At 44.9% G+C, this 13,618-nt stretch overlaps 1 protein-coding gene across 1 annotated transcript in view; it reads right to left on the bottom strand.

Moving 5' to 3' along the window:
- Window positions 1-13,618, bottom strand: part of LOC111949757 (delta and Notch-like epidermal growth factor-related receptor) — a 74,111-nt gene that overhangs the window by 9,504 nt on the left and 50,989 nt on the right. The window contains exon 8 of the mRNA XM_070434063.1: window positions 637-867. Within this exon, the coding sequence (XP_070290164.1) occupies window positions 637-867 (231 nt within the window). The remainder of the gene's footprint in view (window positions 1-636; window positions 868-13,618) is intronic.

Genomic DNA, 13,618 nt, shown 5'->3' with positions numbered 1-13,618 from the left:
CTTCCAACAGGACAACAACCCTAAGCACATAGCCAAGACAATGCATGAGTGGCTTCGGGACAAGTCTCTGAATGTCCTTGAGTGGCCCAGCCAGAGCCCGGACTTGAACCCGATCAAACATCTCTGAAGAGACCTGAGAAATAGCTGTACAGCAACACTCCCCATCCAACCTGACAAAGCTCGAGAGGATCTGCAGAGAATAATTGGAGAAACTCCCCAAATACAGGTGTGCCAAGCTTGTAGCGTCATATCCAAGAAGACTTGAGGCTGCTAAAGGTGCTTCAACATGTGAGATTAAAATGTAAGATTTCTGTTTAAAAAAACAAAAACAATTATAAATAATAAAAACCTGTTTTTGCTTTGTCATTATGGGGTATTGTGTGTAGATTGATATAATTTTTTTTGGGGGGGGGAATAAGGCTGTAATGTAACAAAATGTGAAAAAAGTGAAGGGGTCTGAATACTTTCCGAATGCACTGTATATTATATGTGTCAGGTTTACTGTGATATCTGATTTATTGTGGGAGAATCAATCTGTTAGATAGTCTTAGAGCTTATCTATAGTGTGGATAATGGAAGGTTGATCAGATAGAGAGTACCCACCATTTAAACAGGCACTGTTATTTAATGGCTCACCTGGGACACACAGACACCTGTAGCTGGTGCCCACACTGCGGCAGATCCCATGGGCACATGGGTTGAGGGCACAGAAGTCCACCAGCTGGGCACAGGTTGGGCCGGTGAAGCCGGCAGCACAGCTGCAGCCAAAGTCCAGGCCGGGACCCTGAGGGAAYCAGCTCCCGTTGTTGTGGCAGGGGCTGGAGGCACATGGGTCCACCCTCTGTTCACACATACTGCCCTGATACCCTGAGAAAGATGAAGGGAGTACAAGAGAGTGAGAGAGAGGAGAGAGAAAGAGAGAGTGAAACAAAGAGAAAGACAAAGATAGGGAGAGAGAATGACAGAGAGCACAAAGAGAGAGGAAGAAGAAAGAAAATGAGAAGAGAGAGAGAGAGAGAGAGAGAGAGAGAGAGAGAGAGAGAGAGAGAGAGAGAGAGAGAGAGAGAGAGAGAGAGAGAGAGAGAGAGAGAGAGAGAGAGAAGAGAGAGAGAGCGAGAAGAGGCAAGCGAGAGACAGTGAGAGAGAGAGCGAGACAGGGGTGGGAGCATCTGGTCTGGTGGCAGGAATGCTGTGGGTTCTGGGTTTGAAGAACCGCATTGTGGTGTTGAGTGGGTCTGTGGACTCACTGGATGTAGCCTACAGCGTCTGTTTTGTCTACACACACACACACACACAAACCCATGCCCCGTCCCCCATCCACCGCCCACACAACAACACATTCAAACAAACAGGCACTGTATTTAACCAATCCAGAAAGCCCATACTTGAAGACATGCTCCAGCACATTTTTTTAAACCTCCTGCTTTGGGCTGGATGTGTCAATGTTAGTTCATACATGCATAATCTGATGAGAAAGAAAGAAAGAAAGAAAGAAAGAAAGAAAGAAAGAAAGAAGACCCACACAGAACCCACTGACTCCAGTAGATTATTCCTCCCTCTCTGCAGTGACAGTGAAATAATACATGTCCATCAATCTGGGTGATATAGAGTCCTCCATGCATCTGGATACATGAATCAGCAGACCCTGAAAGCATCTCTTCATTAGCCCGATGAAATACACACACTGACACAATCAACATGCTCCCAGATTATATTGACTGTGTAACACGCACACACACAGGCCAACACACACCCATAGGCTGACACAAACACACTCACATAGGCATGCACATGCTCACACACGCACAGTCCTATCACAATAAACTACAGTCTCCTCTCTGCGCTACCATGGCAACAATCCTGATAAAAACAGCTTGTGATGGAACCATTCTCCTGAGGAAGGAGGGAGGACAGAGGGTCAAGGTGGAGAGAGGTGAGGAGGGTAGAGGCAAGGGTGGCACCTTGATAGTGGCAGAGAAGAGATGGAGGCAGCGATTGCAGAAGGTGTGACAATTGAGGGTGACCCAATTTATCAGTATTTCTCATAAGAGCAACAGGATGTAGGAGGCTAGTGGGAGTGGAGCAGCCAGGTCACACCAGATAGGCTGTAATATTAGATGTTTTTCCAGGTCTCCAGGACGTCGGGAGATGCCTTCCATACCAGTCACTAGGGGCAACGTGAGTGCCTATTACCATCSAGCAGGCTCACGGCTTGCTAGGAAGTTATGGGTGGGGATAGAGGAAGGTCTTAAAGGTCCTGAACAAAAAGATCCCATGTCTGTCACGTTCGTTGAAATGAGCGGACCAAGGCGCAGCGTGCATAGAGTTCCACATGTTTATTTAAATGAAACTCACCAACAGAAACAATAAACAGCAAACAGCAAACGAGACGTAACGACTGGAGTGCTCACAGGCACTACACAAAAACAAGATCCCACAAACTAAAGGTGGAAAAAAGGCTGTCTAAGTATGATCCCCAATCAGAGACAACGATAGACAGCTGCCTCTGATTGGGAACCATACCCGGCCAACAAAGAAATAGAAAAACTAGAATGCCCACCCAAATCACACCCCAACCTAACCATATAGAGAAATAAAAAGGCTCTCTAAGGTCAGGGCGTGACAATGTCAAATAGCCTTTTATTACCCATAATATTTTGGGGGMGATAGAAGTGCTACAAATTTGAGGAAAATGACTTGTTACCATTGGTGTATAAAATGAGAGTTAGGGTCACCCTATTCCCTTAATAATAATGAAGTGTTTGACATGAGGGAGGGGACCAGTAACTTTATGATCAAATTATCAAAATGTATCAATGTAGAAGCAACATTCAGTTGTCAAACTTTGGCCATCATACTTTGATTTGGTTCCATCCAAATGTCATGATTTTGAGTGTTTTGCTCTTCAGCTAAAATGATTGCGGGTTCAATCCCATTGCTAGGCACACATTGTTATTTTTTTCTGTTTTAACCCTATCCCCAACCTCAACCCCCCCCCCCCCCGGACAAATGTTGGATCCTGAAGTGTGGCCGTGAGATCTTGTTGGGTGGAGACATGTGCACACACACACATAGACACACAACCGCACATAATCTCAGATGTTGTAGAAAAGGAGACATGACAAGAGGTAAAGACAAGAGAGAGGTCAAGGTGCCAAAAAGGAGAATGTGAAGAAGATAGGAGGGAGGAAAATCGCAGCTCTATTCCTTTATCTCTGTAGAAAGCTAAGCCTGCACTGCACTCTGTGACCAAACAGTTTTGACACCCTGCTGTGTGTGTGTGCGTTTGCCTTGGGCAGTGTTGTCAGGGAGACTGGCTGGGTGTCTGAGCATCAGACCCCATCTCTCTCTCTCTCTCTCATTTTCTTTCCTTCTTCCTCTTTCTTTCTGCTCTCTGTCATTCTCTCTCACTATCTTTGTCTTTSTCTTTCTCTTTGTCTCTCTCTCTCTCTCTCTCTATCTCTCTGATCATGCTGACAACTCATGCTGTCAAATGATCAAGCTCATAATTCACTATGACACAGGGGGTAGGGGTCAGCAGGCATGGTAAAGACACGCACGCCTGTGAGTGCATGCATTTGCACACATGCACGCACGCCCATGCACCCCCACATGCACCGACCCCCCYCCACCACCACACGCACTTTTGCAGAGCTGCTGTACCACTTCTACTTGCCAATACTGTAGAGCGAGTTAGGAGTCTAAATATAGCACCCCCACCCCTCCTGTTCCCCACTGGAGACAGTTCCAGTCCCAGAGCTGAGAGAGAGAGAGACCTCAGAGGACAGAAACAGAGCTAGGAGGACTGCTGGGAACGACCTCTAGAGGCTCTGGCTGTGTCTGAAATTGTACCCATATTCCGTCAAGAAAATCGCTCAAGATTGACTTTGAAATTTGACGTCTGTTCATGTCCTGAGGACATCAGACTTTAACCCGTAAATTAATGATTCGTAATGAATGCCTAAGCGTAATGTTTTAACCCTATCCCAACCCTTATTTTCTAAATTTGACATTGGGTGAAACGTGGATTAAAGTCTGAATCTGAAGTCAAATTGGTAAAACCTGGGAGATCTTATTGATTTCCTATTAAGTGCACTACTTTTGACCAGGGCTCGTAGGCAGTATGTCATCTGACATGAGTGGTCATGAATGGACATGACACCTAATAACCGGACTTGTGTCATGTTTATGATACTGCTGTGGTAATACTATTCACCTGCTCATAGACATAGGAAAAACTGCAGCTATTTGCCTTCAGCAGTGCCATTTGGTGATCATAAGCCGTGATTTCCTCTGCTATTGTTGTCATCTGCTGTCATCCATCACTTTGTTTTATGTACAGCGTGATAACTTCCGCCGAGAGGATCTGTGCTAAATAAACTTGGTCTGATTTATGTGTGTGGGTAGGCAGTTATACAACACTGGGAACAGCTGACAGAAATAGGTTTCTCTGTGTGTGTGTGTGTGTGTGTGTGTGTGTGTGTGTGTGTGTGTGTGTGTGTGTGTGTGGGTGTGGTGTTGTGTGTGTTGTGTGTGTGTGTGGTGTGTGTGTGTGTGGTGTGTGTTGCGTGCGTGTGTGTGTATGCGCTTGTTGTGCGTGCGTGCGTCGCGTGCGGCGTGCGTGGCATGGGGTGCCTGTGCAACATTGGAGAATACTTAAAAAAAAGAAACCAAATTCCTATGAAAGCTTTTCACTCATGTGTCTCCAGTGATAGTTAAAAGAGAGGAGCTAGAGTAAATATACTTGTCACTTCTTCTCCAAATAAAGAAGAGAGACCGTCTAGTCCCAAAGGAAAGGTAAAAAGGTCAAGAAACAACAGTACAAGAGAGTGTGTTTCCTCATGGAAGACACTGCTTTTGCTGTGTGTTAAAACAAAGAGATGCCATACAACACAACTTCTCTGTACATAGCACTAAGGGGGTATGCTACAAAGCAGGATAAATGAGTTCGCCAGCTAACTTTGATAAGCAACCAGAAAAACATTGATTTTATAAAAATAAAAAAGCTAAACCTAGATATGTCTATTCGTTTTGTTAAATCAATTAGACCATCCCATTTCAAGCTTATCATTCTACAAAATAAAAATTATATCAGAATATTTTGAAAAGTTAACTGGCTATCTGTGAGGACAGACGCTGGAGACGAGAAACAAGTACAGGGAGAATATTTTATAATAACAGACATGAAACAAACACGGACAGCATCTGGACAGAGAAAACAAAGAAATTAATGCTGACACGGGGATCAAACTGAGGAATAGACAGATATAGAGGAGCAATCAAATAAAGTAATGTAGTCCAGGTGAGTCCAATGAAGCGCTGAGATCGGGAGCCCGAAGAGCCAGTTGAGGCGTGGGAGCCCGACGAGCCAGGTAGAGCGCTGGGAGCCCGACGAGCCAGGTGAGCATGGAGACCTGATGAGCTGGCTGACAGTATCCAACGCACACTGAGCCACCTAAGGCATGGAAGCCTGAAACACCCCCCTGAGGCATCCCGGTTCATTCGGCAGCTGCACCCGGACGCGACGTCACACCACCAAACAAACAAAAAATCTCCCGATGCTCACGTATTGGTGTCAGCGTTCTGTGAGGACAGACACTGGGAGACGAAAAGCAAGTACAGGGAGTGAATATATTATAAATAACAGGTATGAAACTGCACGCCCTGACCTAGAGAGCTTTCATTCTCATGTTGTTAGGTCGGGGTGTGATTAAGGGTGGGTTATCTAGGTGAATTATTTCTATGTTGGCCTAGTATGGTCCCCATAAGAGGCAGCTGTTTATCGTTGTCTCTGATGGGGATCATATTAGGTAGCCATTTTCCCATTGCGCTTGTGGGATCTTGTCTATGTATAGTTGCCTGTGAGCAGTATTCTAGCTCACGTTTCGTTGGTTCGTTTTGTGTGTTTTGTTCTTTGAAGTTTTCTATTCCATAATAAAGGATGAAACATACACGCTGCATCTTGGTCTACTCCTTATGACGAACATGGACAGAAACAAAACACGACAGCGTCTGGACAGGGAAAGACATAACGACATTAACGCTGACATGGGGATCTAACTTGAGGAATAGACAGATATAGAGGAGGCAATCAATAAAGAGTTAGTCCAGGTGAGTCCAAATGAAGCGCTGAGGATCGGAGCCCGACAGAGCCAGTTGAGGCGTGGGACCCCGACAGCCAGGTGAGGCTGGGGAGGCCCGACGAGCCAGGTGAGGCATGGGAGCCCTGATGAGCTGGCTGACAGTATCCCACGCACACCTGAGCCACACTAGGCAGGAAGCCTGACAAGCCAGCTGAGGCATCCCCGGTTCCTTCGGCAGCTGCACCCGGACGCGAACGTCACCAACCAAAACAAACAAAAATCTCCCTGATGCTCACGTATTGGTGTCAGCGTTCTGTGAGGGACAGACACTGGGAGACGAAAAAGCAAGTACAGGGAGTGAATATTTATAAATAACAGGTATGAACTGTCACGCCCTGACCATAGAGAGCTTTCATTCTTGTTGGTTAGGTCGGGGTGTGATTAAGGGTGGGTTATCTAGGTGAATTATATTTCTATGTTGGCCTAGTATGTTCCCATCGAGGCAGCTGTGTATCGTTGTCTCTGATTGGGATCATATTTAGGTACCATTTTCACATTGCGCCTTTGTGGGAATTTGTCTATGTATAGTTGCCTGTGGAGCATATCTAGCTTCACGTTTCGTTGGTTCGTTTTGTTGTTTTGTTCTTTGAAGTTTCTATTCCATAATAAAGGATGGAAACTACCACGCTGCATCTTGGTCTACTCCTTATGAACATGACAGAAACAAACAACGGACAACGCGTCTGGACAGGGGAAACATAACGACATTAACGCTGACATGGGGATCTAACTGAGGAATAGACAGATATAGAGGAGGCAATCAATAAAGTGATGGATTCCAGGTGAGTCCAATGAAGCGCTGATGCGCGTAATGATGGTGACAGGTGTACGTAATGATGGGCATCCTGGCTCCCTCGAGCGGGGAGTGGGAGCAGGCGTGACACTAACTCCATAATCCTGCTTTGTAGAATACAACTATGATATACAGTACCAGTTTATAAAGTTTTAGAATAATAGTGAAGACATCAAAACTATGAAATAACACATATGAAATCATGTAGTAACAGAAAAAGTGCTAAACATATCAAAATATATTTTATATTTGAGATTCATCAAAGTAGCCACCCTTTGCCTTGATGACAGCTTTGCACACTCTTGGCATTCTCTCAACCAGCTTCATGAGGTAGTCACCTGGAATGCATTTCAATTAACAGGTGTGCCTTGTTAAATGTTAATTTGTGGAATTGCTTTCCTTCTTAATGTGTTTGAGCCAATCAGTTGTGTTGTGACAAGGTAGGGGTGGTATACAGAAGATAGCCCTATTAGGTAAAAGACCAAGTCCATATTATGACAAGAACAGCTCAAATAAGCAAAGAGAAATGACAGTCCATCATTACTTTAAGACATGAAGGTCAGTAAATCCGTAAAATTTCAAGAACTTTTAAAGTTTCTTCAAGTGCAGTCGCAAAACCTTTAAGTGCTATGATGAAACTGGCTCTCATAGGGACTGCCACAGGAAAGGAAGACCCAGAGTTACTTCTGCTGCAGAGGATAAGTTCATTAGAGTTACCAGCCTCAGAAAATGCAGCCCAAATAAATGTTTCACAGAGTTCAAGTAACAGACACATCTCAACATCAACTGTTTAGAGGATACAGTGTGAATCAGGCCTCCATGGTCGAATTGCTGCAAAGAAACCCTTACTAAAGGACAGCAATAAGAAGAAGAGACTTGCTTGGGCCAAGAAACATGAGCAATGGACATTAGACCGGTGGAAATCTGTCCTTCYGTCTGATGAGTCCAAATTTGAGATTTTTGGTTCCAATAGCCATGTCTTTGTGAGACGCAGAGTAGGTGAACGGATGATCTCTGCATGTGTAGTTCCCACCGTGAAGCATGGAGGAGGAGGTGTGATGGTGTGTGGGTGCTTTGCTGGTGACACTGTTGGTGATATATTTAATTCAAGGCACACTTGGTTTGCACTTAGTGGGAATATAATTTGTTTTTCAACAGGACAATGACCCAACACACCTCCAGGCTTTGTAAGGGCTATTTGACCAAAAGGAGAGTGATGGAGTGCTACATCAGATGATCTGGCCTCCACAATCACCTGACCTCAACCCAATTGAGATGGTTTGGGATGAGTTGGACCGCAGAGTGAAGGAAAAGCAGCCAACACGTGCTCAGCATATGTGGGAACTCCTTCAAGACTGTTGGAAAAACATTCCAGGTGAAGCTGGTTGAGAGAATGCCAAGAGTGTGCAAAGCTGTCATCAAGTCAAAGGGTGGCTACTTTGAAGAATAAACAAATACAAATATATTTTATAACACTTTTTTGGTTACTACATGAATCCATATGTGTTATTTCTTGGTTTTGATGTCTTCACTATTGTTCTACAATGTAGAAAATATCAAAAATAAAGAAAAKCCCTTGAATGAGTAGGTGTGTCCAAACTTTAGACTGGTACTGTACTTTTGCCCTCACATTCACCTGCAAGAAAACAACAACATCCGTGAACCCTAACACATTCTTTACGTCTCTCCTGCTCAGTCTCTCACGACTGGATGGGAATCAGGTGGACAGGAGTCTGCGGCTTGGAGTCTACAGCTTGGAGTCTGCAGTTTGGAGCTGTCTGCTCCCACTCCCAGTGTGTTGTGTATAAACAGAGGTAGAGGTGAGAGGTGCCTCCTCACCACCCTCCACTGGCTGATTGTGTTGACCTGCAGTCACATGCTCACTGGAGAATGTGATTGGCTAATTGCCTTGAAATCCAGTAGAACGGCAGGATTACCTAACGAGCCTGTTAAAGATTTTGAGGCGCTCTCTCTCACACACACACACACACACACACACACACACAAACACGCACACACACAACTCCTTGTCGTACTAATTAAAAAGTGCTGTAGCAGTTTCCGCCCCCATTGTTGCACCATAACCACAATCTCTCTGCGAAAACAACCAAAGGAAAAAAACTGCTGTGGACGGATAAAAAATTCTGGTCGGCATTGGCGCTAGTCCAACAGTGTAAGATTAATAATTTAATCCGAGTTGCGTTGCTAGCAGGACTGTGAATCAGAACTCAGTGACCGCAGGGAATTGTACCTGCAATGTACCATATTTTCTGGATCAGGTTGTACATTTCTACCTCTATTGTTGTGTTGATCTGTTCAAAGAGGATTGTTCCAGGATGGTTTTCCATGGGAGTGTCTGTGTGTGTGTGTGTATGTGTGTGTGTGTGTATGTGTGTGTGTGTATACATAAAAAGCATGGATTGGCATGCCCTTATTTAGGAGTGCTGTGTTTGGCAGAATTTAGTTTTAGCGGATGTAGATTTCCCATGTGGGACTGAGAGCAGGTCGTTAGGGCCAGGAGGACTAATTAGACTAGTGGAGGAAGGTTTAAAATAAGCAACTGGCTGGCACAGAGCAGACACAGAAACTAACAGCAGCGCTACCATGATGGCCTCACACACACACTCACGCATATACACACCACGCACGCACACAGGGACACCAGACACACGCCTAGAACCAGGACAGTCCAACACACACACAACCAGCTAATGAGGATCTGAAAATAAAACAACGTGGTATTGTGCAGTACATCCTCGCTATTGTGCATTGCTGTGGATCTGTACATGTTATGTTATGGCAAGAGTTGTTCTGCACTGAGAGCATTGCTATGATAAAGTACCTACCCTCAGGGCAGACTTATGATAAAGTACCTACCCTCAGGGCAGACTTATGATAAAGTACCTACCCTCAGGGCAGACTTATGATAAGATACTTTACCTCGGACAGACTTATGATGTTACATACCCTACCAGGGCAGACTTATGATAAAGTACCTCTCAGGGCAAACTTATGAAAAGTATCTACCCTCAGGGCAGACGTATGATAAGTACCTACCCTCAGGGCAGACATGATAAAGTTCTACCCTCAGGCAGACTTATGATAAAGTACCTACCCGCAGGCAGACTTGATAAAGTACCTACCCGCAGGCAGACTTATGATAAAGTATCTACCCTCAGGGCAGACTTATGATAAAGTACTACCCGCAGGGCAGCTTATGATAAAGTACCTACCCTCAGGGCAAGACATGATAAAATATACCCTCAGGGCAGACTTATGATAAAGTACTACCCTCAGGGCAACTTATGTAAGTCCTATCCCAGCAGACTATGATAAGTACTCACCTCAGGGCACAGACTTATGATAAAATACCTACCCTCAGGGCAGACTTTATAAAGTACTCTACCCTCAGGGCAGACATTATAAGTACTACCTCAGGCAGACTTATGATAAAGTACCTACCCTCAGGCAGACTTATGATAAAAGTACCTACTCAGGGCAGACTTATGATAAAGTACCTACCATCCTCAGGCAGACTTATGATAAAGTACCTACCCTCAGGGCAGACTTATTGTATAAAGTAACCTACCCTCAGGGCAGACTATGATAAAATACCTACCCTCAGGGCAGACTTATATAAAGTACTCTACCCTCAGGGCAGATCTTATGATAAAGCACCTACCCTCAGGGCAGACTTATGATAAGTACCTACTCAGGGCAACTTATGATAAAGTACTACCTCAGGGCAGACTTAATGTAAGTACTACCCTCAGGGCAGACTTATGAAAAGTACCTACCCGCGGGCAACTTATATAAAGTACTTACCTCAGGCAGATCTATGTATATACCCAGGGCAGACTTATGATAAGTACCTACCCTCAGGCAGACATGATAAATACTACCCTCAGGGCAGACTTATGATAAAGTACACTACCTCAGGGCAGACTTATGATAAAGTACCTACCTCAGGGAACTATGATAAAGTACTTACCCTCAGGGCAGACTTATGATAAATACCTACCCTCAGGGCAGACTATGATAAAGTACCTACCTCAGGGCAGACTTATGATAAAGTACTACCCTCAGGGCAGACATGATAGTACCTACCCTCAGGGCAGACTTATAAATAAGTACCTCCTCAGGCAGACTTATGATAAGTACCTACCTCAGGCAGACTTGATAAAGTACCTACCTCAGGCAGACTATAATAAGTACCTACCCTCAGGCAGATCTATGATAAAGACCTACCTCAGGGCAAGACTTATGATAAAGTACCTACCCCAGGGCAGACTTATGATAAAGTACCTACCCTCAGGCAGACATGATAAAATACCTACCCTCAGGGCAGACTTATGATAAAGTACCTACTAGGCACTATGATAAAGTACCTTCCTCAGGCAGACTTATGATAAAGACCTACCCTCCAGGGCAGATTATGATAAAATACCTACCAGGCAGATTATGATAAAGTATCTCCTCAGGCAGACTTATGATAAAGTACTACCTCAGGGCAGACTGATAGTACCTACCCTCAGGGCAGACTTATGATAAAGTACCTACCCAGGGCAGACATTGATAAAGTCCTACACCCTCAGGACAGAAGACTTATGATAAAGTACCTACCCTCAGGGCAGACTTATGATAAGTACCTACCTCAGGAGACTATGATAAATACCTACCCTCAGGGCAGACTTATGAAAAAGTACCTACCTCAGGGCAGATCTATGATAAAGACCTACCTCAGGGCAGACTTTAAAGTACTACCTCAGGGCAGACTTATGATAAAGTACCTACCCTCAGGGCAGACTTATGAATACGTACCTATCAGGGCAGACTATGATAAAGTACCTACCCTGCAGGGCAGAACTTTGATAAAGTACCTCCCTCAGGGCAGACTTATGATAAAGTACCTACCCGCGAGGCGGACTTAGATAAGTACCTACCCTCAGGGCAGACTTATGATAAAGATACTACCTCAGGGCAGACTTATGTAAAGTACCTACCCTCAGGGCAGACTTATGATAAGTACCTACCTCAGGGCAGACTTATGATAAAGTACCTACCTCAGGGCAGACTTATGATAAGTACCTACCCTCAGGGCAGACTATGATAAATTCTACCCTCAGGGCCAGACTTATGATAAAGTACCTACCTCAGGGCAGCTTATGATAAGTACCTTACCCTCATGGGAGACTTATGAATAGTAACCTACCCTCAGGGCAGACTTATGATAAAGTACCTACCTCAGGGCAGATCTGATAAGTACCTACCCTCAGGCAGATATATGAAAGTACTACCCTCAGGGCAGACTTTAAAATGTACCTACCTCAGGGCAGATCTATGAATAAAGCACCTACCCTCAGGGCAGACTTATGATAAAGTACCTACCCTCAGGGCAGATCTTATGATAAAGTACCTACCCTCAGGGCAGACTTATGATAAAGTACCTACCCTCAGTGCAGATTATGATAAAGATAATTATAATACCTTACAGGTGAGGATCAAGATATACTAGTAGTTCAGATCTATGATTAAAGTACCTACCCTCAGGCAGACTTATGTAATAAAGTACCTACCTCCGGCAGATATAAGTCACCTCAGGCAGACTATGAAGGTACTCACCCTCAGGCAGAGCCATTAATACTAGAGACGTGAACCCAGCGGCAGTGCAGCAGACTACCTCTCATGGGATAAAGTACCTACCCTCGCAACTTATAAATACCTGCTTGCAGACTTAGATAGAGTACCTACCCTTGATTTGATAAGATCATCAGTACCCTCACCGGGCGCTAGGTGAACCTTATTTGTATAAAAGTACCTACCCTCGGGCAGACTTATGATAAAGTACCTACCCTCAGGCAGTAGCACCTGGTCCAAGCCAGGCTGCTGGACAGTGTAGCCCCAGTTCCTGCAGGGCTGAGACAGGCAGTAGGTCCTACCTGCACTGGCAGATCACTCCTGGATCCCTGGAACAACACAGACGAAACAGCAGTGTCACTACAATTTAAAACCTGAACTACACACAGGAAGCCTAATTTACCACATCGCATACTCTAACGCAGTGGACACATGATAACTCTATCAGGCGATCCCTGACTATGACATAACAAGCATGGTCTTCACAGATGCATCACATCACATCCAGATTCACTCTAGCCGGTGCACTCTCAGCCAACCGATTCTGCACACATCCCACAATGTACCTGTCTTTATCTTCATTAACTCATTAGGTGCAATTAACAACAGAACCACGACTCACTCTTCCAAGAACAAGTCAACAAGCCTGCATCTAGCCAATTACCTCCAACCTTACTACCTCATCAAGCGCAATTAACATCAATCATGTAGTGCGTCTCCACATTGCTCTGGATGAGCCTGTGAGAACCCACTGCCCTCAGTCTGTCAGGCAGGCAGACATACCACCACAGTCCTGTAATCACCCTTCTCTAATAAGATGTGGCTGGCATCAACAACAGCCTCTGCTTCTATAACAAGGTAATTAACCTCTCAGGTAGATCAGAGCTGCACTCACTGGTCCGGGCCCCATATATCTAGTTGATAAGTTGAAAGGTTGCATTCTTCTCTGCATTCCCTATTTCATTTGGAGACACTCACACACACGCAGGCATGCATTCCACATGAGGTTGGGGAGAGCGGCGCTCGTAATGGCTGGAGCGGTATA

Source organism: Salvelinus sp. IW2-2015, linkage group LG22, assembly GCF_002910315.2.
Source record: "Salvelinus sp. IW2-2015 linkage group LG22, ASM291031v2, whole genome shotgun sequence".
Classification (NCBI taxonomy): Eukaryota; Metazoa; Chordata; class Actinopteri; order Salmoniformes; family Salmonidae; genus Salvelinus; species Salvelinus sp. IW2-2015.
Note: the sequence above shows the minus strand (reverse complement) of the source record. Positions and strands in the feature narration are given on the sequence as shown.